At 40.9% G+C, this 26,207-nt stretch overlaps 2 protein-coding genes across 2 annotated transcripts; one reads left to right on the plus strand and one right to left on the minus strand.

Moving 5' to 3' along the window:
• The first annotated feature begins 3,414 nt into the window (after positions 1-3,414).
• On the plus strand, positions 3,415-15,598 carry SPDYA (speedy/RINGO cell cycle regulator family member A). Its single transcript, XM_077813637.1, has 6 exons — positions 3,415-3,643; positions 4,877-4,935; positions 5,224-5,309; positions 8,431-8,602; positions 11,351-11,594; positions 14,725-15,598. The coding sequence occupies exons 1-6, from the start codon at positions 3,415-3,417 to the stop codon at positions 14,811-14,813; spliced, it is 879 nt and encodes a 292-aa protein (XP_077669763.1). The 3' UTR covers positions 14,814-15,598.
• TRMT61B (tRNA methyltransferase 61B) lies at positions 15,020-23,536 on the minus strand. The gene is made up of 7 exons (XM_077813636.1): positions 22,504-23,536; positions 21,624-21,726; positions 18,739-18,929; positions 17,278-17,369; positions 16,623-16,861; positions 15,344-15,424; positions 15,020-15,142 (listed from the first exon to the last, which is right to left on the minus strand). The coding sequence occupies exons 1-7, from the start codon at positions 23,383-23,385 to the stop codon at positions 15,075-15,077; spliced, it is 1,656 nt and encodes a 551-aa protein (XP_077669762.1). The 5' UTR covers positions 23,386-23,536; the 3' UTR covers positions 15,020-15,074.
• Between the last annotated feature and the right edge of the window lie 2,671 nt (positions 23,537-26,207).

Genomic DNA, 26,207 nt, shown 5'->3' on the forward strand with positions numbered 1-26,207 from the left:
CACCTGTTCTCCCAAAGGTCCCTAAGTATTACACCCTCGACCTCCCATCCCCCTGCTCTGCCCCAGCCTCTCATCAGCGTATCCTCTGCTGTCACCCAACCTCCCTGCACAGGATCCTCGTGGCTGGCCCATTCTCCCCTGCCCCAGCGCCCATGAGCTGCCTTGGGCTGGAGAGGCTGAGCTGGGCAGGGGCAGAGCAGCAGCTGCTGCAGGCTAGCCGCAGGAAAAGGGAGTGTCATGATGCCCCCTGTCTACTAGGAGGAGGAGCTGCAGAGAGTTGCCCAGAAGCCCCTGGGGCGGGCACTCTGGTGTGGGGGTCCCTAACTCTGTCTACAGCCAGGGCCTGGGAGACTGGCAAGGTGGGGCGGGACTTGACTGTGGCCTTTCCATCTGCAATCCTGCCTAGCAACAGGGCTCTCCCTTTTTTAATTGGGTGACACTAGCCTCTGCCCCCCCCCAGGAAAGGGCCTGAGGGGAAACCAAACCGCCTGGCGCCTCGAGATGGCATGAGGCCGAGTCCCTTGTGTTCTGATTGGCCGAGGCTGCTCCTATCCTTGCCCGGATTGGCTATACAAGGGGTGGGCTGGGCAGCCTCCAGCCAGAACATCCTCGGGCTGGTCTCTGCGGTGAGGGTAGGAGGGAGGCTGGGAGGCAGCTGGGTTCCCCACCTCCCGCTCCTGCTTGGGGTGCCCAGCCTGAGGTAACTGTTTCAGCAATCTCCGCCCTGTCCCCACTCGGAACAACACCCCCACCCCACAGTACCCCCGGAAGGGGGAGGGTCACCCCCGCCTACTGCCCCTCCAGCAGGCAAACTCAGCCCTGGAGTCAGGCAGTCTGGGGCCTCGGGCACAGCACACAGCCAGGCCCGCAGCTCACCCTGCACAGGGTCCTGGGGCTCTCGCGGGGCCCCTTTCTCCCGAGAGCAGCAGGGGCATGGGGCTCCTTTAGTGTGTATGTTGGCGAGGGCAGCTGGGCTGGGCCTGCTGCACTTTTCTCCTCCTGCTGCTGGAGTGGCTTTGGCAGGGCCCGGCAGAGCACTGGGTCTTGGTGGCTACGTCCCACTGAGCCGCACAGGGACATTCGCACCCTTCTGAGCTACTGTCTCAGGCCCTCTGTAGCCTCGGACATACGTCATCACATCAGTGAGACCTGGGCCCCAGGCTCCAACTTAATTTCATAACCACCAGGCTAGAAATTTACTTTAAAGAAAAACCACTCATATTCTGATGTAATCTCATGACTCCAGGAGCTGAGGCCCTGCCTGTGTCTTATTTTGGTTCTGCACAAACTGCTCTTCTAAGAAATCTCTGTATTTTGTGCAGGGATAAATCTGAGAGAAGAGGATTATGTTGGGGGTAAGGGAGAGATGGATAATTTCTCTTGGGTATTAACACCCTCTCTAAAGAACACTTCCCTCCCCTTGTGTTTGCTACCAAAGATTGCTCCTTTCTTTTCCTATAGATTAGCAGTCCCTTCTTCCTCCTATTGCAGTGATTAACAGACCATTTCACCTCTCCCACCCCCAATTTTTTTTTCTTCGCCAGGTTATTACACTTCTCTTTCCCTCCAACCCTCCACCCAAGAATATTCTGCTCACGTTCACTCTGGTACCTTCTTGAAGCTGAAATTGTATGCAACCTCACTTTATTGAAAAGCTTGACTTTCTTGATAATCTGTTTAAGGGGGAGTTTTCTCTGTCCAAGCTGTACTTGCAACACTTCAGAAACAAATGTTATAAAATAGTTCAGGACCTTACTGTTACTGTAACATTATGTTGTGCTTGAATTTAATAATAGTTTGTTAAAATTGCCAATAATTTAATTCCATTGGTATTATTTATGAGCACACAGTTAAGCTAAAGAACAATGTTGGGAAAAGAACAAATGGATATAAACTGGCAGTGAATAAATTTAGGTTGGAAATTAGAAGAATGTTTTTAACTGTCAGAGGAGTGAGGTTCGGGAACAATAGTCTTCCAATAGGAATTGTGGGAGCAAACGATTTAACTAGGTTTAGATGGAGCTTCATACGTTTATGACTGGGATTATATAAATGGGTTGTCTGCAGTAGCAGGAGACTGGACTCAGTGATTCAGGAGGCCCCTTCCAGTCCTATGTCACTAATTGCAAATAAGGTAAGAATGAAGATGTCTTTGATTACTATAGGCTTTAATGAAAAAATGGGAGCATGTAAGTCTGATCACACAACCTTTTTAATAAGGGATATTTCACTGGAAATTCTGAATGAGAAAAGCAGGATGAAGTCTCTTCCTCTGTGGGAGAATTTCACCTCAAGTAAGGCCCCTGTCCGCAATTCACACTGATATAAGATAGGGCCTTAGTCTTAGGTAATTATTTCCATTCCTTATCTCAGAAGATATAAAGTTATTTGAGATGATGGAATGAAAGATACTATAGAAATTCAAAGTACTAGTGTTATAGCATGGGTGCTTGGGTAGCATGGTGCTTGGGTGGCTTATAAGGTCTTGTACCATTTTGGGGACGATAATGTTCTGACGGTTTTGTTTTGTTATTTATTTATTAATACGAGGTGCTAGATGGCTCAGAAGGCTAGTAATGGGTTATGTTAGAATTTCACCCCTACATCATTAATTTGAATTGGTACAGGTAGGTAGCATCCAGCTGAAATGTTTTAGTCCATACAAGTTAAATTGCTGATCTCAGTCCAAATTCTAGTTGCAAAATGTATTGACAAATCTGTATACAACTTAATATATCTCTAGCATTCATGAGCATATATTTATATTTACACGTAAAAACTCAAGTTTCCAATTCCAATCTTTAATACACACAATACTTATCTAGTACAATCACATATTGTGCAGTTTAATACAGATGACTTACAGGGAAAATATTTATTACAAAACTTCATATAAAGTTGAGAGAATCTTTGACTATGGGCACTTTAATGCCAACTATTATTTTATTTTCACAAGATGACCACACAATCTGCGTGGTACAGAAAAGCAAAAATAGAATGTGCATTATATTGCTCACTATACCACATTGTGGCCCCAATCATGCGAATGCTTACACCCGAGTAACGTTATGCATGTGAATTGCCACACTGAGTTCAGTGGGACTACTCATATGTAAAATTGTTTACATTAGTGTTTGCAGGATTGGGACTTATGTTATTAAAATACAACTATTTTGTATTTCATCTTCCATACAAACTATACATGAAAATGCTTAGGCTAAATAATACAGTTACAGAGAGGGAGTCTGCAAAGCAACTGTGTATGAATTTTTTGTTATATCTATGGTTTCTCATGACACCAAAATGGATATAGAAAAAAGATTTATTGATGCCTTTTATTTTGCAACTATTCTATATCATCTGTATTGTTAATATTGTCTTTTTTTATTTTAACAGGAATCTTCAATTACAAAAATGAGACATAATCTGGTCTGTCAGACACCTCGCACTGTCACTGTTCATATAAAGTCGAGTGCATCTAGATCACACCAGCAAAAAAAATCGATTAGTCTAAAACGTCCTATTTTTAAAGACAGCCAGGAAAATTGTGAAAAAGATGTGCACAGTAATAAGTCTAAACGTCCAAAAGGTGCATGTCTAGTTATTCAGCGTCAGGAAATGACTGCTTTCTTTAAACTATTTGGTAGGTTAACAGTTATACGTTTTGAGTAAAATGTGTTGATTGAACGCTAAAATACTTTTTATAAGCAACTATGTTTTCTAAATATAATAACTTGAGAGTGCTTCTCATGCATACATTAACAGCCACATCTTGGTCTGAATAAAATCTAAGGCCAGAGTGAGTACTCAGACCACTAAACTGAAATGGCTGAATATTATTCCTCAGTTAACTGAAAACACTTCCATTCCTCCACCACAACTGTTATATTTCAATGTATAAATATTTACATTTTAAATAAAATATAACTACAAAAGGATTGTCAAACTGCTGAAAAATACGTTGCTTAAAGATAAAACAAAAATCATTTGACCCTTCCTACACATCTCCTTCCTTTTCCTTTTATTTCTTCCTTCATCCTGATCCCACCCTGCAGGTCAGCAAAGCTCTTTTTGCCAATATACATTTGTTTTACATTATGTTTCAAAACAGATTTGAAAGAGGCTAGATTTCCCACCACTGTAAGCAAATACATTATTATAGTTATGTATGGTGGAAAGTGGAATGAAGGTAGAAGGAAGAAAGGAGTTTGGAGAAGTTAGTATTTTTCTCTCTTCCATATAATTTTTGTTGCTTTTTCTGCTTCATCTGAAAAGTGTGAGAAATAGAGGAAAGCTGTTTTGTTGCTGACTTGAAAATGTTGAGTATAGGAGTCAATCAGAGCAGAGAATTTATAGTAGCCAATTACAGTAAATTTTCATATTTGTAGAATGGTTATTAAAAGTGGTACACTGATCGGGCAAACAATCAAACTTGTCTTGCTTACTAATGGTTGTCAGAGTGCAGAGATTCTCAAAACTGTATGGTTAATCAGAAATAATTGTAAATTATAGTGTAAATTATATACAACCCATTAAGAGTGCAGGGAATAAAATAAACAGAGAAAAACACTGTACAGTGGCTTTCAGTTGAGTTGCACTCACTAATGTTAACACAGAATTTGGTTCTTTGTGTTCTCCACTTTGCCTTTGTTATGGCTTCTCTTTTTGCTTTTGTTCAGATTTTTTTCTAAGCCTAACGTATCTCTTCTGTCAGCTGCTCTGCTCCCTACTGATCAGTCCAGCCGATATCCTTTTCTTTGGCTTGATAAAATCCCCATCTGTATCTATATCTGTAGAAACAAATGCTTCCTCCCCTCCCCCCCAATAAAAAAAATCATTTTTTCTATTGAAATATCACCGCTGTTTTTTGTTACAGATGATGATCTCATTCAAGATTTCCTATGGATGGACTGCTGCTGTAAAATTGCAGATAAGGTAAATTTGGTATTGTTTTGGTTCGTAGGCCACTTTTTGCGTCTTTTACTTTTAATCACTTGATATTGTAATATGAACATAAACCATATTCTGCTTTCTAATGTATTCACATAGCTTCTGGCAAAGTAATACAGGAAACGATTTACACTTTTCTGAGGGTGAGAAATTAATAAAATCTTATGGTGATGTCAGAAACAGATTTAAAAGATGCTACGTCCTTTTAGGAAATTTTATATAGAAAACAAAAGAATACTAATGTTCTATTTTAATATTTTGTTTTTCTAACAGTATCTTTTGGCAATGACTTTTGTTTATTTCAAGAGGGCTAGCTTCAGTATAAATGAGCACACCAGACTTAATTTCTTTGTTGCTCTGTAAGTATTCTTTAAATATTTTTTCATTTATTTAGTTCTGTGTTTATTCCATTAATGATTTTGATTTATAAATTAGGATTCTATAGGGGATAGGTTTCACATCACAACCCCTCCCCATATGAGCGGGCTAGAGAAAAATACATTAATTTCCCCAGGTTAAAAACTTCTTGAAATCTTTTCTTTGAATAGCACCCCCAGGCTTTGGAGCAGGGACTTGAAATTTGGCAGGGGGATTGCCTTTGTATTAAGGGAGTGCCTTTTGCCATCCCTGTGAAAATCTGCCCAAATATGGCCAAATTATAAGCCTTTAAAAATTAGAGTTCATACATGTTGTTCAGTAGACACATCAATGTTAGCAGCTGTAATCTCCAAAAATTCTGCTCTCATGAAGCAAGCTCAAGATTCTCACAGCTCCTAGCTGACAAGACTGCACCTGCATCTTCCCCACAGAGCAACTGAGCATGGTGCAGCATAGGGCTACAGAGCCTCAGAACAACTTTCCCTATAATGAAAAGGAGTACTTGTGGCACCTTAGAGACTAACAAATTTATTTGAGCATAAGCTTTCGTGAGCTACAGCTCACTTCATCGGATGAAGTGAGCTGTAACTCATGAAAGCTTATGTTCAAATAAATTTGTTAGTCTCTAAGGTGCCACAAGTACTCCTTTTCTTTCTGCGAATACAGATTAACATGGCTGCTACTCTGAAACCTTTCCCTATAATGGCTCCTCCTGGCTTGGGGGTAGGACTGGGTGCTGGAACTGAGAGGAAGGGAGTCTGTCTCACTCCTGTGCTCTTAGCGTGCTCTTCCCCACCACTGCGTCTTTATGACAGTGCCATTCAATCTGTTGCGACCCAGGCAGCATGGAGAAAGATGTCTGATTCAAATGCAGAGGAGACAAACCAGACCTGGGAGAGGGAAAGGAATAGATTGGGACAAGGAGTGCGTGAGACTGGGATTGGAACGGGGAGAGAAACTGTGACTGAGAGTTGAAGGTGGGCAGTGAGGACTGGCTGGGCAAGGAGATTGGGAACCGAAGAGGAGAGAGCAGGCTAGGATTGGTTGAACTAGGAGGCTGGGATGGATTGGGCAAGCGGACTGGGAACAGGAGCCTTTGGGGGAAATGTTGGGGGACTCGGAGCCAGTTGGCTGGGGAAAACGCTGAGATCAGATGAGGAACTAGGGAAAGCGGGAGACTGGGACTGGCTGGACAAGGAGACTGGGACTAGGAACTAGTTGGAGGAGTGGGAGCAGGAGGTGGAAGAGAGACAGATCTGACAAGGAGCTGGGGTGGGAAGGAGCATTAGGACTTGCTGGGCAAAGAAACTGGAAAAAGGAATCAGGGACAGGCAGAGAGGGAGACCGAGATTAGATGAGGATCCTTGGGAGGGAGACTGTAACTTGGATACAGCGGGGAGGAGGGACAGACTGGATGAGGAGCTGGAAGGGGGAGCTTGTATTGCCGGGGTTGGGGGTAAGGAGTTGGGGCTGCATGGGGAAGAGCTGGGACTGTCTGGGTAAAGAGACTAGGGTAAGAAGCCTGAGGAGTGGAGACTGGATTGGGTAGACAGGGTGAATGGCACTGCAACAAGGATCCAGTGGTGGGGAAGAGACAGACAGGGCAGAAGGGGTCAAATTTCAGGGAAATGGGCAGAACAGTCTGTATCTTCTGGAGCACACTCCCTTCCAGAGCCTGGAATGGAACCCATGATTCCTGTGTCTCTCCATGACTCTGCTGTCAGCAAATGTGTGAAACCAAGTGGCAAAAATGGCAACAGTTACTGGAGCAGGGGGACTCAATTCTGGGTCTCCCACAATAGTGCCTTATCCTCCAGGATATAGAATCATTCTCACTCTCTCTTTCTGGCCTAATGACTATTTAAATATTTATCCAAAATGGACAGCTTCAATAGGAGAAACTGCAAGCAACCCACATCAGAATATCCCCTAGGCTAGTGGCTAAGACACTCTTCTGAGAGAGGGGAAATTCCTATTTAAATCCTTTCACCTGATCAGGCAGAGGGGAGAATTGAACCCAAGTCTCACATCCAGAGTGAGTGCACTAATCCCACTGGCCCTGCAGTGAAATAGGCAGGGGAACACTTATCTTCACCTGGTTAGAGGATGTCACTGGGACTTAGGCATGAGACAGGTGTCCAGACCCCTAGAGTGAGGCAGCAGTGTGCATGTCCAGAGGCAGAAACTTAGGCACGTAGAGGACTTTTACAGTGAAAATTTACATGCTGAGTGAATTTAGGTGCTTATTGGGTTAAGCGGCTGCTGAACCAGGGGTTTTGAGGACCTCATTGGTGCCTAAATTTTCAACTTAAGCACCTAAAGTGAGGAGTTAAGTGCTTCGGTCCTTTTGTGGACCTGGACTTCTATGTCTGGACTGCTAAACATTCATGACCCTTTAGCAAGCTGTACTGATAGCTGATTGTGGTGGTTTTGTGGCTCTAGATAGGAGGTAACAATATTTGCCTATGGTCTGGAGGGGATAGGAGGGAGAAAACCAAGGAACAAGATATATAATTTTCTGAAAGAATGGAGAAATGTGGATATTAAAAAAGTGGGTTCCCCTTACAAATGGTGTTGTACCTATTGTATGTTTTTATTTATTTCGCTGCTTTCTTAATGTTTAATATTTTTTGCTGCCTGGTTTCTAAACAGATGTGGTTTAGGAAGTACAACTTTTACATGTAGACGAGGCCTGTAAGGCCTTAGTTTTGAAGTAGATCTATCGCTGACATTTTCTTTAAACTTTTAAACCTCAGACAATGTATTTGTGCCTCATATCCTAAGGAGTCAATCAAAAACTATTCATTTTAATGTGAGGATGCCCTGTTGATTTGGCAAAAGCAGTGAAACTGGATTATATTTCATGTATGTGCCCATCTAGTGGACGTTAGTACAAAGCCAATTTTTATGACTTTCACATGCGTTTGTATTATATAGATTGAAGTAAACCAGAAAATTCCTCTCATCCTGGGAGAAGTCTAAACTTTGGTAGCAAATTTCCCCAAACTAGTGGAAGTAAGGAATTATTTTAAAGGTGTATAAAGTTAAAATCATGTGATGTGATGACTCAAGGTTGGAGATCTTTAATATATATTTTTGTAGGTATCTCGCAAATACAGTTGAAGAAGATGATGAAGAGTCAAAGTATGAAATTTTTCCATGGGCTTTGGGAAAAACCTGGCGGAAGCTTTTCCCTGATTTCTTAAAGTTAAGAGACCAGCTCTGGGGTAGAATTGACTACAGGGCTATTGTAAGCAGACGTTGCTGTGAAGAGGTAGGTAGGCTTTTCATGCATTCGATTCTTGAGCTATTTATGCCAGTTGAGGATCTGGTCTGATATATATTAAATACATTTTCTTTAACAGAAATGTATTGATAAACCAGGGATTAAGGAAAACAAAGCAGTTGAAATTTAATGATTTGCCTATTCTGTTTTGAAACTGATTATTTTCCTTTGCATTTAATATGCATTCTTAGGAACTCTGGCCTGGCTTCAGAAAGGGACTTAGGCTTGCAACTATGAATATCATGGCACCTAACTTCTAGGTGCCTGTAAAAATCACAGGAATAACACCATAATCCACAAAACCTAAATTAGGTTACTAGGGTCCCTATATAATGAATAGGAAGAGAGAGATACCTTAAAATACAATCGACAAAGCTAACATGTTAGATGGGGAGCTGCCTAAGCTAGCCAATGAGAGGGGTATGCAAAATGGTGTCATGGAGATAAGTGCCTAAATCTGGGCTTCAGGGAAGCGCCTATCTCTTCCTAGCAATCCACATGTAGGAACCTGTCTCCTAGGAGTCAGGTGGCTTAGGTGCCTAAATAGTTTTTGGGGGGAATGAGTTAGGCACCTGCCTCACTCAACACAAAATGGCCAGAGGAGGAGATGGTGCTGCTCACCTTATAACTTTTATCGCAGTGGTTACATCACTCACCTGGGATGTGGGAAACCCAGGTTCAATCCCCCTCCCCCCTCCCCCGCAAGAAGGGAAGAGAGGATTTGAACAGGGCTCTCCCACATCTTTTCTCCCACTCTGGCAGAGGGAAGAATTGAACCTGAGTCTCCCACTGGGTGCTCTTACCACTGAGATAAATGTTATAAGCCAGGCACCACTACCACCTCCTCTGGTAGGTGGCCTATGAGCACACCTTCTAGATTGGGCCCCTCACATGATTTAGGGGGATGAATGTATATTTTCCCCTAGCTTGCGAATTGCTCTGGCACTTAGGTAGGAAACAAGTGCCTGGATACCTAGTGTGAGACAGCAATGTGCATGCCCAGAGACAGAAACTTAGGCACCTCGGGAACTTTTACCCTGAAAACTTAGATGCTGAATGAGTATAGGCTCCTACAGGGCTTGGTGGGAGTTTTGTGGATCGCAGCGGAGCCAAAAACTGGGACTGAAGCCATTAGGTGCCTAAGTCTGGGGTTTTGTGCATAACTACCTTTCAGGTTTCAGAGTAACAGCCGTGTTAGTCTGTATTCGCAAAAAGAAAAGGAGTACTTGTGGCACCTTAGAGACTAACCAATTTATTTGAGCATAAGCTTTCGTGAGCTACAGCTCACTTCATCGGATCCATACTGTGGAAAGTGTAGAAGATCTTTTTATATATGCTTTGTGTGTATATAAAAAGATCTTCTACACTTTCCACATACTTTCCACAGTATGCATCCAATGAAGTGAGCTGTAGCTCACGAAAACTTATGCTCAAATAAATTGGTTAGTCTCTAAGGTGCCACAAGTACTCCTTTTCTTTTTGCTAACTATCTTTGTGGATCTAGGCCTCTGTTAGGGTAAACTCCTGTTTCAAACTCCATATCCAAATTTTTAAAGATTTGCCCACATAGGCAGTCCACCTTGTACTTGGAAAGTTTTACGTTGTGCCATTGAGCATTCACTACCAAAGTTGCTGCATGAGTTTTTGCTGACCAGAGTGCTTGTGTTTTATATAAATACCCTATTTACTATTGGTCCTGAATGAAGGAATTTGCAGCAAAGAAGAAACTGATTATGGAAGTCACCTCATTCAGTTTAGAATTATTTCATTTTTCAAACTACTTGGAAAATTGTCAATTTTCATTATTCGATAAAAATCCAATACTTTGGGTGAAATCCGGGCCCAGGTGAACTCAACAGCAAAACTCCATTTGACTTCAGTGAGGCCAGGATTTTACCTTTTATTTCTAAAAATTAAAGCTGTTTTAACAACTGCTTAATTGCTTTTACATTATTTCATCCTGTTTTCCAAACCTGAGTTTAACAGAGAAAAAAAAAAGTCACCCTGAAAAATACTGTTTCTTAGTATTCTGTCTGGATTTATTCCTACTGCCAGGAAGGGCCCTGTTATGACATGGGGGATTGAACTGTAGAAAGTAGTGAAATACATTTTGTTTGGATCTGGAAAAGATGGGAGCTTATCTATTTCCACTAAATATTGTGAAACTGCACAGTTACACCCTAGCACAGCGAGAACTGATACCAGATTTAAGACTGAGGAAACAAAACAATTCCCCAAACTACCTACTTTTTCTGTTAGGAAGCTCCATATTGAAACTATGGCATCATCAATTGTTGGAAAGCATGATACAGGTCACACTGGATAAGTGGAACGGCAGAAGACTGTTAAACTGTAAAGTTAAGGGAATTTTAATTAAGTCATCCAGAGCGGTTCAGCCAGCAAAGTGCACTTCTAACTTCCCTACCACTCTAAACCAATGATGTGTATTTCTCAGACACAGATATGATGGAAGCTGAATGTGGCTTTTCCTCCCTGAATCCCTACATCAATTAGAAATTAGTGATTATTCGGTCACCAAAAATTTTTTGCACAGAGGAGCTATTTTCAAACTTGTTCTTTCCACTGTAATGTTCAGTTTCATACAGAGGTACCATCTTCCAGGATAAACGTGTACTTAGAAACAGAAATAGGTTTTTCTCAGTTTCAGTTGTATAGTATTTGCTTGTTGTTTTTTCTGACACTGGTTCCATACATAAGTAAGATTTTCTAATCTAGGTAATGGCTATTGCTCCATCACATTATATATGGCAGCGAGAACGTTCCATGCATCACAGTGGGGCTGTCAGAAATTACAGCAGAGATGAAGTGCAGCTGCCCCGCGGACCAAGCGCCACACCAGCAGATTGTTCGCTTTGTGGTAAGAAAGGAAGATTTGTAGGACTGGGATTATCATCCTCATCATCTTCGTCCACTGGGACTTTGGCGATGATGGAGCAACATGGATCTCAAGAATTGAAGGGTATTTTCCCAGTTGAAAAAATGCTAGTTGATCCTTCTCCTTGCTGTTATTCCCAAGATAGAGTTTAGTTTTGTAAGTCACTTTCATTTAGTTGGTTTAGGTATATATTTATTACCTTGGAATCTGCTTTATCTGTATAGTATAAGGGGCCTCAAACTAGGGGTTGTGACCCCTCAGGGGGTCCTGACGTTATTACATGGGGGGGGGGTCGCAAGCTGTCAGCCGCCACCCCAAACCCTGCTTTGCCTCCAGCATTTATAATGGTGTTAAATATATTTAAAAGTGTTTTTAATTTATAAGTGGGGGGTTGCACTCAGGGGCTTGCTATGTGAAAGGGGTCACCGTACAAAAGTTTGAGAACCACTGGTATAGCACATTTAATATATCAGCATTTATAAAGCACACACCTCTGCTGCAGAGTTCTGTACAAAGTGGGACTAAATTCCTCTGCTTTTCCCTTCTTCTGTATGTAAGAGATCTATCACTTAACCAACAACTTGATATAAAGTGAGAAACAAACCACTTCATATTCCACTTGCATGTCAGTTTTGGAAAGTATGAAAGTAGTGCTTGTGAAAGGAGACTAGAATCTCAATCGCTTTATTTATCTACAGAACTGGGATAGCATAGATAGCAGCAATAAAAGCTTTTATCTGCCCTGCCAAGGTTGCTTATCTCTAACCTGGAAAAACGCTGGCAGAGCAGTGTGGTGAAGCTTTTGTAGTAATAAGACCACAGAGTAGTCTTCATGCCTATTAAATCCTTGGACTCTCTATTAAGACTCAAATTTATGGGAATGGGGGCTATATAGGCATCTAGGCAGAGACTGCCAACAAATGTGCTAATTAGTGCCAAGCATGTTTTAGTTATGAACATTTATTAAATCAATTTTCTTGACGTCCAAGGATTTAGCAGTGTTGTGCAGCCAGTGAACAATCCCATTTGTAACCAGAACTCTATCCAGATTGTGTGCTATTCTTAGTAAAATAAATGAGTGTATTTTGAGTAAACCCTTGTTAGGAGACAGCTCTGAGACGTTTTACTCTCAGAAAGCGCATCTGTCTGTTTGAACAACTAATGTTTTATCTTAAGGCATCTTTTGCAAAAGTATTGAGTTCCTTCCATGGTTCTTTACATACTTGCAATAAAGAGCAGTATGTTTTGTTTCACCAAATTATTCTGAAGTCGTGTTAGACAAATTTACTATCACAATAACACTATTTTTATGATTTTTGTTGCAAATTACCCTTTCTTGTTAGTACTAATCTAAACACTCTGTGGCTGAATGAACTAAAGATGTTCTAGGTTTATTGAAATTATCCTTGTCTACTTAACTAGATGTTGAACGGTTCTCAATTCTAACTCTTCTGGGAGTTGACAAATCCTGTTAACTTTTATTCATAACTACTCACTGACTTCAGCATACTGTTGATGAATATATACTACGATGAGCAAGAAGCTGTCCACTATTAATTTCTCAAATTAATTCTGAAAATTCCTTTCTAACATTTCCTGTTTGTTAGAAGCAACAATAAGAATAAATTATGCTTATCTGAGTTAAGATTACTGTTGTGAGCAACACAAGTTCAGGGTTTAAAAAAAAACAAAACAAAACAGTGCAGCCCTCTATCATATATATATTCTGAACTTGATCACTTGTGAAATCAATTGTGGTGTGTTTTCTAACCCACCTCCCACCCCAAAATATTGGATAGCTTTTATTGTATCTGAGAAGTCTCCAACATAAAGTAGGTATTTGTTCATTTTTAAATTAAGTATTAAGACTGGATCACGCCTTAGATGGTTATCTTTTGGTAGATTCATTTTATAAAAATGTGTAAGGCCCAAATCTACCAAGATTTACACATGCGCTTAACCACTGGGCACTACTCACAGTGTGAAACATTAAATACATGCATATATCTTTGAAGGAGTGGAATTAATTTATCTAAATAAAAATTGGAGACATAATAAATTCTTTTTAATATCCATTTTTCCATTCGTGCAAATAGGATTGAAATGTTGGCATTAGGACTCCTACAGAGTTTTATACTTACTGTTTTGATATTGTCCGTAAACCGCTCCAATTCTAAGGGGCTCTTTAAACCTGGAAAATTTTTCAATTGTGTGATATTTATAACAGAAAAGGAATTAGGCAGACGAGTCCAGTAGGACATATCACAGGTTCAGCTCATTATTAAAATACTTTGCACTTACACAGAGCCTTCAATCTGAGACTATAATCACACTTGTCCCAATTTTTTTAAATTTACTACCGTTACAGATAAGAGGTAAGATTACTAAATCTGAAAGATTAGGAAAAAATTTAGTTTATTTACTTCATGCATTTGATAGCACTTTGTATATAGTCAGGTTCACGGTGTCTCTGGAACAAGTAGTCCTTTTGCTCTGCTTGTGTGGGTTTTCCACACAGCTTCAAATGAGAAACGTTTTAAAAGAAATTATTTATATACCCACAACTGACAGAAGAACTGAGGAAGGTGGTAATACTTGAAACTATTTCTAATGTATTTTAAGTGGTCCAGACCCAGTGGATGGTTTTCCTTTCAACCTCACAATACCCCATAGGGTAGAGAAATTTTAGCATATCCATTTTAAATAGGGAGAAACCCAGGCACTGATTTTTCCAAAACTACATAAGAAGTCCGTTTCAGGGGTGGGATTAAAACTAGAACTCCTGACTCTTCTGTCCTATGCTTTGTCCACAGTACCATCCCTCCACTTCTCCCTCTTACAAATAGTAGCCGTGCTTTCCGTAATGATGTTGAAAATGATCTGACCGCTATCAGCCAAACAATCCATCTTCAGCCCTGATTGACAGAGGTATAGCAAGGAAAATCTTGTCAATAACTGGTCTTTTTCTTTGTGTAAACAGTGCCTTGTAGTAAATAAGTATATATAATAGGGCCAAAATTCCATTAATTGCATTTCTATTGACTCAATGTAGAGCTGTGCAAACATTTTGCTCCGAAAAAAGGCTATCAGTATTGATTGGTACATAACAATGCAAACAGGAATTGCACATGTAGCAGAGGGCAGAATTTGGTCTATTGTATTCTTACCTTATGTAAACAAATTCCTTTCTTTTCTTTTTCTAAATTTCCGGTAGATTGCAACAGCCTATCCACCAAAGGGAGAACGAATAGCTGCATGAATCAAGACAAATCCATGGACTGGTTTACAGGAAATGAAGAGTGAAATGTTTGACCAGAGTTATTAGACATAGCTCAGAATACCAAACTCAGTGCCAGATCAATTAGAAAATGTTTCTAACAGTATTGTGTAGCTGTACCATAGTTCACTATTTCATTAGCATCCCTTCTTTAGATTGTACATTGAATATAAAAATGTACATTCACTATAAATCAAAGTAGTAATTTAAAAAAATTCACAAGTCTACAAAATTCAACAGCCATTTACAACATTTAATTTTATTCTGGCAAAGTACAGTAACTCAAATTAGCAGCTGCCATCTGGAGTAGTGTCTGGATATGCCACTTTATATTTCCTCATCTTGATGAGAAATGCTAGTTGGAGGGGAAAAATATATATATATATATTATTGCCACAGCAACCTCAGTGTGCATTTAATAGATAACTACTATTAGTTATATCATTTCATTATGTCAATGATAAAATACTAGTTTACAAAGAGCGAGTGTTTGTGAAAAATACAATACTATTTAACAAGTCTTAGATTATAAAAACGTTTCCCAAACATTTCTTACCTGTGTGACCAGCTTGCCAAGGGTAAGGTCTCGCAATGTAAGGCACTGAACCATATGGTTCGACATAATCAGAAAGTGATTCTGTTGAATTAAAATAAAAATATATTTCCTGACGGGTAAAAAATAAATAAATTTACATACATCAGATGAGAGTGTTAAGTCTAAATACTGATTTCCCTAATATCTTGCCTTTCTCTCTTTTGTTCATCTACTCCTGTCAGGCTGCTCTGCAGCCATCCATCAGTACAGACAACCTCTTTTGCTATATTCACAAATCTATAGCTAGAATGAGCTGTACTGTCTGAATTTGCCAGAGCTGCAGCTTGCAGAAATAGTATCCTGTTTTGGTTAATGTCTGCTATACACAGTCCTAAAAACACATCATAATCAAAAAGCAGCAATAGTCTGAACATGGGAGCTACCCTAAGACAATAGTTCCTGAATTCAAGTTTAAAAAATTTCACTGACTAGCATGATTGAGCTGCCAATTAGAATTTATTTTTTATGTATTTAATTTGCAACTGGATTTATTAAAAGGCCATCTCGTTTACATTTATATTTACCATTAATATAGCTGCCAATCAAAATTTAGGAAAGAGCTTCCCAAAAAATATTGATTGTAGCCAGAAAAAATTAATTTGTAGGAGAAGAGGACTTGGGTGCTAAGCCTGTTCTCCACAACGCAGACTTTCAGCTTCACTACTCCTAGTACTTTTCATAGGAAGTAGTAAAAGAGCTAGGGGTGAGTAGATCAGGAAGTGTCTGAAAAACAGAAAATGGTATTTTACAGGATTAGATTTTAGCTCTCAAAAAACCCTCATGTTTATACGATAAAAGTAACAAAGTAGTGTCTGTTTATGTTTCATGCATAGAGACCCAGATTTGCAGCTTTCAGACTACAGAAAGACGTTATACTGCAAGCCAACCACACCAACAGCAAGTCTCTGTCTGTTAAACACGGGCTAATACTTTTGCATCATGCAACAGCAATGCTTCTGGAAAGGTGTTAGAAAACCAGCAGATGCTGGTATGGACCAATGGAGCTTGCATATATCACAAGCTGATAACTTTGGCTCATAAACGTGGATGATATTTGTACTTCTGAAGTGATGTAAGGAGATTTGGAAGTGGGAGAGGATGGGTATGTGAAATGGTGACAGACTTCTCAGTTATGTCTTGTTCAAAACAGATGTGGTGAGGGAGAATCTCTCTTCAAAGGGTGGGAAATTTACATTAGTCTCCTAGTGCAATACGTATCTAATTCAGGGTAGCTCCTTACCAATATCGTCACTTTCTCCAACTACTGCTTGATCCTGAATAGGAAGTTCTTCACCTTCTTTTGGTTGAGGTTCCTCATCTACAATTTGTTGAGGTTCCACTCTTGGGGCTAACCTGCCATCCTTCCGCTTAGCAGGGAGTACCAACCAATCTTTGTGAGTCACCTCAATGATCCTTTCACATAAAAGAGAGAGATTGCAGGTCCGTATTCCTTCCAACAGATCAATAACCTGTGTGATACTTTCAGAGAAATGCAAGAGAGATAGTGTTACATTTTTCTTTGAGATCCTTTTATACAACTGTTAGTCCTGGACCTGTGCATTGCACTGTGGTCTTCACTTCTTGGTGAACTCAAAGCCATCAGCTTTAGTATAACCCAGCAACTGCATTGAAGAACATGGGCAATTATCCTGCAGACATTATTCAGGTAAAACTCCCCCTGACCCGAATGGGAATTTTGCCTAAGGTAAAGACTGCAGGACTTGTACTGAGTGCATCTCATGAAGTATTACAGGAAAAACAAATATAGAAAACTGTTAAAAAAAATAAACATTTTATATTTAAAATCTATTATGCATAAAGACATGCTTAACAAAACTACAGTTATCTGATGTCTGTATGAAACAAATTTATAAATGCCAGGTTTTAATACTTACTTGGCTAGGTATACAGCACATACACCACCCTGCTTAAGATTTGGATACACAACAGGCAAAGCAATCTGAGGGTTAAGCATATCCAAAGCTACCTATAGAACAACATAATTATTAACCAAACTGAATAGACATAAATCAGTTTCTCCAAGTCAACAAAAGCAGAAAACAATGAATTAGTTCATGGAAAATTAATTTTATTCCAGCCTCTGAACAGATTATGCAGGCCTAAAATCCATGTGTTTAAAAATAAATAAATAAATTAAAATCCTGAACTCTTAGACCTTTCAGTTTTACTGAATTCCAAATGAAGTGTTGATGAGATCTGGTAGTTTTTACTAAATGAACTATTCATATTTAACCAACATACAGTAGTCTTGGGTTAATGTCAAACCGTCCAGCAGTTAAGCTATATCATGCTGGCAAAATAAAAAAAACTAATGCCTGAAACAGATTGCATGTAATTGATTTTTGCATATCTGCTTTAAAAAAAGTTAATATTCAAACCATATTTTGCAATGAAATAATCATATTAAATATTAAAATTCAGATGTTTAACTCATGAGACTTCTATCTCAGCAAACTCTCTGACAACCCCTCTTCAAGAACCTATTTAAACTTCAAATAAAGAATGAGTATGTAAGAATACCTATTTTGTGGACTAAAACTGTTATATCCAAGATTCTGAGTCAGATTATATTTTTAGGTGCTGGCCATTTTGTATCTGTGCACATAAACTTGTCAACAAAATTTCATTTATTTGTTTAATCTAAAGATTTATGTTGAGCCAATAAGACTGATATAATAAAATACTGCATTAACTAGCTTCCCACTGTTTATGTTGGAACAATATGCGTTCAAACAATTCTTGTAAAACACATCAATTTAAAAGAATAAGGATATAAAAACCAAAACTGTATTTTGTTTACATACTTTGCATGAAAATATTAAAAGTTACAGCCTTAAGACAGAGGAATTAACAATACCCTTCATTACTTCAGTTTAGACTGTAGTAACATTTTATTCAGGAGCACAGGTGATATAAAAGGATTTTTTTTAAACAACACATTAAAAGTACAAATAAGTCTCCAATTTTTCTTGAACTTAATACATACAAAGCATGTGCCTAGTTCAGCAGTGGAAAAATCTATTTTCCCTCTCAACTGTACTATTGCAAATGGAGACTGACAAAGTGTGCTTTCTCCTATAAGACAGAAAGGAGTAAGTGTATAGACAGATCAGTGTTTCTTTTGAGCGTGATGCACCATCAGACCTTCAAAGACACTTGCTGACAATGGGATTTGTCCATCCTCGCTAATGGAGGCTTGGCTGTTTCTTTATGCTTAGGCTAGATGTGGGAAATCCCACAATGGAGAGGATAAGAAAATTGCTTTTTATTTAATCAGAAAAAAAATATCAGATGCCAATCTCTTTAAGGTAGGGAGTTTTCTACTAAAGACTTACTGCATCGAATGTTATAGATTTCATATCCTCAGCAGCTGTTAAAATATCTTTATTAATGAAATCCACGTTATCTGGCCACTCTTCTGCATGTCCTATTTCCCATGCATCACGCCAGCGCCTGTAATTCTTCTTAGCTACCGCATGGTGATCTTTTCTGATTTCATAACTTATAACACGTCCTCGAGGCCCAACTTAAAGCAAATGAAAAACACACTAAATTTACTATTTTTTTTTTCCTGATTCAAGTTAACAGGCTAAAAACATCAAAGTAAACAACAGCATGGGTTAGTCTAAAATGTCTCCCTTTCCTCACCCTAGCAAATTATATAAAAGTATCAACTACAATTTATTTTGGTTTAAATTTAAGAGATCCTGTGCATGTAAAAAGTGCCAAATTAATATCTTGGAGGCCGAGATTTGTCTACTCTATGAACAGGTACAGCAGAGGCTGGCAGAACCATTTGTCTCAACCCTGACCTGGAGAGAGCATCTCTAGTGAAAAGAGAGGAACTCAATATCTATAGTCCTTTCGGTCTCTGATCTCTCTGCTAAAGCTGCCAACAATGGTATGAGCTCATCTACACTGCTGCAATAAAGTTATGCACTGTATCTCTCCAGGGCAGATGCAGGCACAAACTAAAAGGTTTCTAATGCACATTAATGTAGCCCTCTTCAGACAAGAGAACATTAATGAGAACTAGGAACCTTTTAGTTTATGCCCACAGCAACTGCAGGGCATAGCCTCAGTTATGCCTAACTTTGGGGCAAGATTAAAGCAGTGGCCAAAGAGAGACTACAATGAAACCCAATGCACTAATTTTCACTTGTAACCCACATCAGAGTGCAAGTCTCCAGGAGTGAAACAGCAGCCTCACCCAGACACTCTGTCCTTCAGTTAACTCGCTCTGTAGTGGATACAGGAGTTCAGGAAAGATAAACATAGGCACTGGAAATGAAGGTGTGTCTAAGTCAGGGTTGGTTTTACATTCACAGTAACAGAAGCATGGCTCTCTTGCTGAAATTCACCTCTGTGCAGAAGGTCAACACAAGGTGTCTGTTGACCACTTAAGCCTTGTGCCAACATTGCACAACTTGGATCCCCTTTTCTCCCCACTCCTCTGCACAACTCTGACATCCCCTTTTCCATAGGAGCAGCAGCAATTGTGGGGGAAGGGGAACCTGGGGAGCCCATTTTCTATTATTGGAAGCAGAAGAGGGGAGGTGGGGAGTTCTAGGTTCCTTCCTCAAGTGAAGAATGGGGAGTAAAGGAGCTCCTTCTCCCAGCCTGGTGGAGCAGCCATAGAGAAGAATTTGGGAGGAATATGGGGATATTTGTAGGGAAGGGGGCAGGAAGGGTGGAAAGCATCGATGGTTCCACTCTCTGGCCGTTATCAGATATGTCACTGGACGGGAAGGTGCCCAACCTTCCCCCCCTTATGGTTCTATTCTGTCAGCGTGTCTGAGTTCCCAAAGAGCAAAGACCACTTTGAAGATGATCCCTTATTCATTGAAATTGTAGAAAAAAAACAAACAAACTACATGCCCCTGGTAAATTTTGAGGCCAAAGGGAGGACAGAAGGTCGTGAGGAATGCAGACAGAAGTGGGAAGAGAGTGGAGGTCCAGAATCTGTACCTTACATCTGGGTCCAGTATATAGGAAAGAGGTTCTACATTTCCCTCTTCCTCACAGGAAGCTCATGGAGTTGTGAAGTAGCCCATTCAAGAAATGTTCTCAGCTGAATGAGAACACCCCATGGTGGAGATGATACAGCCTGAAACAATAGGTGTTTATCGGTCCATTCCTCTCAAAGCTTGTTCTTATCCTGCCCTCCTTATCTGGCAACTCCTGTGGGCCTATGTCAAGCTTGCTGGTTCTCAGCTCCTCGCCCTAGCCTCAGCATTGTAAGCACCAAGCATTCCTGTTCTCAGCTCCCCAGTACAGTCTCAGCATTGTGTACCATGCCATGCACTGACTATGCCTCACCCTGATCTCAGTGAGTTTCTGTGCCACGCATACCTGTCCTCAGTGCCTGGCGCAGACTTGGTTTATCATTTCTAATGCAGGAGAATTCATCAAGCCTATCCCAGAAAATAAATGATCTGTTCTGGCTGGGACTCTTGTGCTGGCTCTGATGCCATTCGCAATGTGGCAACTAGTTCTTCCCATATGATCCTGGCCCCACCACTGCCATTTCGGCTTCATGGTCCTGCCCTGCGTGACATAGTTCGGCCAACCTAACCCCCACTGTCGATGCAGCTAGGTTGATGGAGGAATTCTTCCACGGACCTAGCTAGTGCCTCTCGAAGAGGTAGATTAACTACATCGATGGAAAAACCCCTTCTCATCAATGCAGGAAGTATCTATGCTACAGCACCATGGCTGCAGTGCAATAGCTGTACCACTGCAGTGTAGACGTGGCCTAAGCAAGCCTTAACCTTAATAGCAGAGCTACTCCTCCCCTATGATCACGACTTCAGCGATGCCGTCTACTTACCTACACACAATCAAAGAGGAGTGAGGAAAGAGTAACCCAAGAATAGCAAGAAAGAGGCTAGAAAGGCAATACAAGGATACCAATGAAGCAATGATAAAAACATGGAGTGAAATTCAGCCCCATATAAGCATCAGCACAAGGCCTGTACACCTCATGACATCAAAATGCAGCTTAAATGGCTTATAGGCTACGTGCTGGCCCTCTGCACAATGCTAAATTTCACTCTAGGTAAACAGTATATATAAATCTGAAAAGTCACAGCAAATCCTGAAAGTGGACATAGAGAGTGACTTCAAGTTTCTTTTATTAATGGAAAAGTAACACGTGTCATACTAGTATTATCTGTGTTCCTTCTCAAATAAACTCCTAAATTTGCTAAATCTAAATTACCTGCTCTTGATAGAAACAAGCTCATACCACCAGACCCAGTACCAGTTTCCACCACAGTGTCTCCTTGGTTGATATCCATCATCATCAGCATTGCATTAATATCCTAAGGGTTAAAAGAGAAGTAAAAAACCAATACTTTCTATACTGTATATTCAAACAGTAATGTGTTGGAATACTGCTTAAATGGATGGCCTGATTTTCAGTGGTGCCAAGTACTCTTAGGTTCCATTGAAATCAATAGGAGGTGTGAGTATGTGGTGTCTCTGAAAATCACTATGCAATCGCATAAGCCACCTGAAGCTCCTGCAGCTATTCAGATCAACAGAGCAAATATTAATAGGAAGAAGTAATTCACTAATACAGGAATGACAGGACTCCTTAATATATTGTAATATATACAAGAGGCAAATCATGATTGTGAAAGCTAAAATATCCCACTGTAAAACACTGACTTTTTAGTAGGAAGGAAGCTGTCTAAATTGTATTGCTGTTTCCCTAAACTGAAAATGCGTGTATATGCAAATTAACATCAGAAGACTCTCCCTTAGAGACTGCATCTCTAACAAGGTTTTCAATTAGGACTACCCTCACTTTTATATGTGAAGGGCTGCTTAACAGACATCCAAAGCATCTCCAGAGCCTGGAGACTGGAACTGTACCCTAATCAAAGTTCCCTAAACCCATGGCTCATCGGACCCTTCACCACCTTAACCCAATGGCTCGGGCACCCATCTTGTAGCTGGGTGAACCGGGGGCGGTCCTGCCTTTTTAAAACCAATAATCACCACCGGCTGCTGTTTAAACCGGTTTTTAAGTTAAAATTGTTCAGTTGTGGAAACATCCATTGCAACAACTGACAACCCGCGCAACCGTGACTTACCTTTGGATATGAAATAGTAGGTCCTCTCTTCATCAACAACACAAAATCTTCTAAGGCTGGTCTCCTTATCAGGAACTGAAACCCACTAGAAGTCCTAAACATTTGGCCCGGTAGCTTGCCTATGATATCCAGGTGGCTAATAGCTCCCCAATTGCTATTCAATTTCCCGACAGCTGTCAGGTTACGCATATGTTTAAACTCCATGTAGGTTTTTCTGCGAAACTCTGCTAAGATCAAGTCCCCGACTTGGAAAGTCCCATCTTTCGCCGCCGTGTTATGGGTGTCAACAGGCGTATTGTCTTCATCCCTCTGCGGCTGTGCTGGGGGAGCCCTACTTGCAGCCGGCCGCTGGAGCGGGTGAGAGTCGCTGTTTTCACTGCCGTCCTCCTGCCTCGATTCCCCCTGGTCTGCGCGCCGTATGTCCCGGATCTCTTCCGAGAGCAACGCCTCCGGCAGCAGTCGGCTCACTCTTTCCAGGGGAGACAGGGCCCTTTCCCAAGCTCGCCTCCTCCGGCTCCTCAGCACCTGACCCGGGTCCGCCGGCGAGGCAGCCGCCGGAGGGGAGTCCGCGACACGCGACACGGCGGCAGCGACCTGCTCTTCCGACTCGGCCCCATCTCCCTGCCGGGGCGAGCCGGAACACAGCGCTCTGACCGCCCGGGGGCGATGGGCCGAAGGCAGGGGCGGCGCACCCCCTGCCCCGGCGCGATCGCTAGCCACACACCTGCAAGGCACAAACCCTCCCCTGCCCAGCAGCGCCCGCTTCCTCCCGCCCTGCGGCACCAGCGCGGTCTTCTCCGGGCCCGCACGCGCGGGCTGCTGCGCCCGACTCTCCCTTCCCAGCACTTGCAGGCTCAGCCGCCGCCTGGCACACTGCAGCATGGCTGCGCCCTCCGCACGGCGCCGGGGGCGGGGGCGCTGCACACAAAGCTGCCGCGGCCGGGAGAGGCCCGGGCGCTGCTTGTCGGCCCAGCCTGTCCTCCTGGCTGGCCGCCCGGGGCTGGGCTCACGCGCAGGCGGACTCGCCTTTGCCTTCCCCCTGCAGGAACCACGAGAGCCAACAGAGCGACTCACGTCTGTATTAAGCCTGCGACCGTCCGGATCCACGTGTTTGCCCACATGGCCCAGGCAGCGCCGATCGGATTGGGGTCCAGCAGCTGCTGTTCTGTTCGCAGACAGCCCTGTGTTCCTTGGACCCCCTCACCCTAATAGCGTGAGCTTTTGAAAATGACCCATGAAAACCTTTAACCATGTAGGGGAAAGATTTTAAAACTGCTTTAAAATGGATACAGACTGCAAAGATGGTTCCTTCCAAGTAGGAACAAGTGGGCGACAAGGAGCGGATCACCTGAGGATTACCTGTTCTGTTCATTCCCTCTGGGGCACCTGGCATTGGCCACTGTCTGAAGACTCAGGTTTCAGAGTAGTAGCTGTGTTAGTCTGTATCCGCAAAAAGAAAAGGAGGACTTGTGGCACCTTAGAGACTAACACATTTATTTGAGCATAAGCTTTCCTGAGCTACAGCCCACTTCATTGGATGCGCATCCGATGAAGTGAGCTGTAGTTCACGAAAGCTTATGCTCAAATAAATGTGTTAGTCTCTAAGGTGCCACAAGTCCTCCTTTTCTTTTTGTCTGAAGATAGGACACTGGGCTAGATGGACCTTTGGTCTGACCCAGTATGTCAGTTCTTATGTTCTTAAGTAAACGAGATTTGGAAGGATTTGAAATACAATCCCATAAACATTCCCATCTATAAAAAGGGGGAATAACTGACTCTCAAATCTGTCCTGAAGATTACAAACATTAATCAAAATCCAGTTAAAGTATTTTGATAAAAAATTGCTATATGAATGCTAAGATTATTATTTATTTTACCCTCTTATAGTTGCTGCCACACACCCCTTCCCCCCCCAAAACAAGAAAACAAAAAACATACCTTGGAAGTAACAACTAATTTGAATGAATATAGTTAAAATCTGGCTTCTTGTTCAGCCAGACAAAAACATGAAACATAACATTTTGATTTAAACAAATTATACTGTAATTTAAGTTTATTTTAGCAAAACAGTTTGGCACAAAACATAGTTAAGGCAGATATGCTGCTGCAATTTAATATTTTTCAAAAACATACAATCAAAAGAAAATTACAATATGTTGTAAATTTGAATATAACTTTGTCTAGAAGCTTGTTTTCATTTACAATGCATAATGGTGAAGAAGGAACAACTGCAAAATCACTAGGCCGGAAGTCAGGGATTGACTACGTTTTCTGAAGATTTAAGGTTTTTGTTTATGCTGGAACATTGTATTTATTTTTCAGAATGAATTATAAGGCCCCCATCTGCAATGAGCTCAGTGTGGATGGACCGTGGGACCACAGGGAGCTCACTGCAGGACTAGAGCCTAAAAGAGGGAAGACAATGGGAATCCACTGATGGCATGTGTCTATTTCAAAAAACAATAGCTGAAAACCTAAAACTAAGAGAAACTCGTTTAACAATCCATCCTCCCTCCTCCTCCCATCCTCTAAATCCTTCCGTAAAATTAATTTCTGCTGTGTTGTTTAGAAGTCAGTTACTTCACTGAGGAAAAAAATTCAAAGCTTCATTATTTGCATCAGAATCATAAGATGTACACAGGCCCAGAGTGAATTCTTATATTGTTACTGTAAACTATTATGTACTTTCTCATCCCTTGCCATCATCCCTATGGGACACAGACCTTGAGTAAAATTTTCAAAAGCACCTATGTGACTTATGAGCCCAAGTCCTGTTTTTAAAGGCACTTTTGAAAATGTTACTGGTTGTCTTTTCTCATGTTTCTGTAAAGTGACTACCATATTTCCATTGCTGTAAATCAAACAGATAATCATGTTAATAGCTCTTGAAGATCTTCTGGCTGTGAGATATGCATGGTTTTAATGCTGAACATAAGTCATTATACATTTATACTTACAGACTATAAATATGTTTACATTCAGAACAGGTTTCTGGGCTTTTCCTGCTCCCCTCTTCTGTGGAAAACTATTTATGATAGAGACACATTAGTCATTAGCAATATTTTCATTTTTTTTCATCGTATTAATTTTCCCTAAGTTAAAGGAAGTAGACAAGAATTATTAAATGAGAGGGTATGAAAAAATTTACATTTGCAAGGAAGTACTTCTCTTATGCTTCTTCTGACTGTATGTGCCACAAGGGGAATATAGAAGATATGTAATGGGTACAGTATAGAAAGGACTATGTATATATTTAATATGCATCCTGAAAATCTGGTGATGCATCTGAAATGTACTTTTAAAAAATAATTATTTACAGTGTACTGAATTATGATAATCATAAATGAAAATTAATCAGGTTTACATTTGGAAAGCTTAACTGTACTAGCGAAGTGCTCCTAGTGTGTTTGCAGCTTGAATCAGCAGCATTGTACTTTTGCAAGCATAGTTTATTCTAGCACCACCACTATGCATTCCCCCCACCCCCTCCAAAACAACACCAGGTGAAATAAATTAGACTAGCAAAAGCATAGTTTTACAGTTATAACTGTGTCTACATTAGGAGGCTTCTGCCAGCACAGCTATGTTGGTCAGGAATCACACCTTTTCACACCCCTGTTTATATGTAGACCTGGCCTGATACAACAATTTGCAATGCACTGCCCTAATAATCAGGGGAAATAAGCTAATTATAGAAATTACAG

The sequence above is a fragment of the Eretmochelys imbricata genome, chromosome 3 (assembly GCF_965152235.1).
Source record: "Eretmochelys imbricata isolate rEreImb1 chromosome 3, rEreImb1.hap1, whole genome shotgun sequence".
NCBI lineage: Eukaryota > Metazoa > Chordata > Testudines > Cheloniidae > Eretmochelys > Eretmochelys imbricata.

What these genes read in the sequence shown, in the direction of transcription:
- TRMT61B (XM_077813636.1), bottom strand. Translation starts at nt 23,385, where the DNA reads ATGCTGCAGTGTGCCAGGCGGCGGCTGAGCCTGCAAGTGCTGGGAAGG. An exon ending in CTTGTTTCTATCAAGAGCAG is followed by an intron (nt 18,930 to 21,623) that starts GTAATTTAGATT and finishes ATTTGCTTTAAG; the next exon opens with TTGGGCCTCGAGGACGTGTT. An exon ending in TTGGCAAGCTGGTCACACAG is followed by an intron (nt 15,143 to 15,343) that starts GTAAGAAATGTT and finishes CCCTCCAACTAG; the next exon opens with CATTTCTCATCAAGATGAGG.
- SPDYA (XM_077813637.1), top strand. Translation starts at nt 3,415, where the DNA reads ATGAGACATAATCTGGTCTGTCAGACACCTCGCACTGTCACTGTTCAT. An exon ending in TGCTTTCTTTAAACTATTTG is followed by an intron (nt 3,644 to 4,876) that starts GTAGGTTAACAG and finishes TTTTTGTTACAG; the next exon opens with ATGATGATCTCATTCAAGAT. An exon ending in GCTGTAAAATTGCAGATAAG is followed by an intron (nt 4,936 to 5,223) that starts GTAAATTTGGTA and finishes TTTTTCTAACAG; the next exon opens with TATCTTTTGGCAATGACTTT.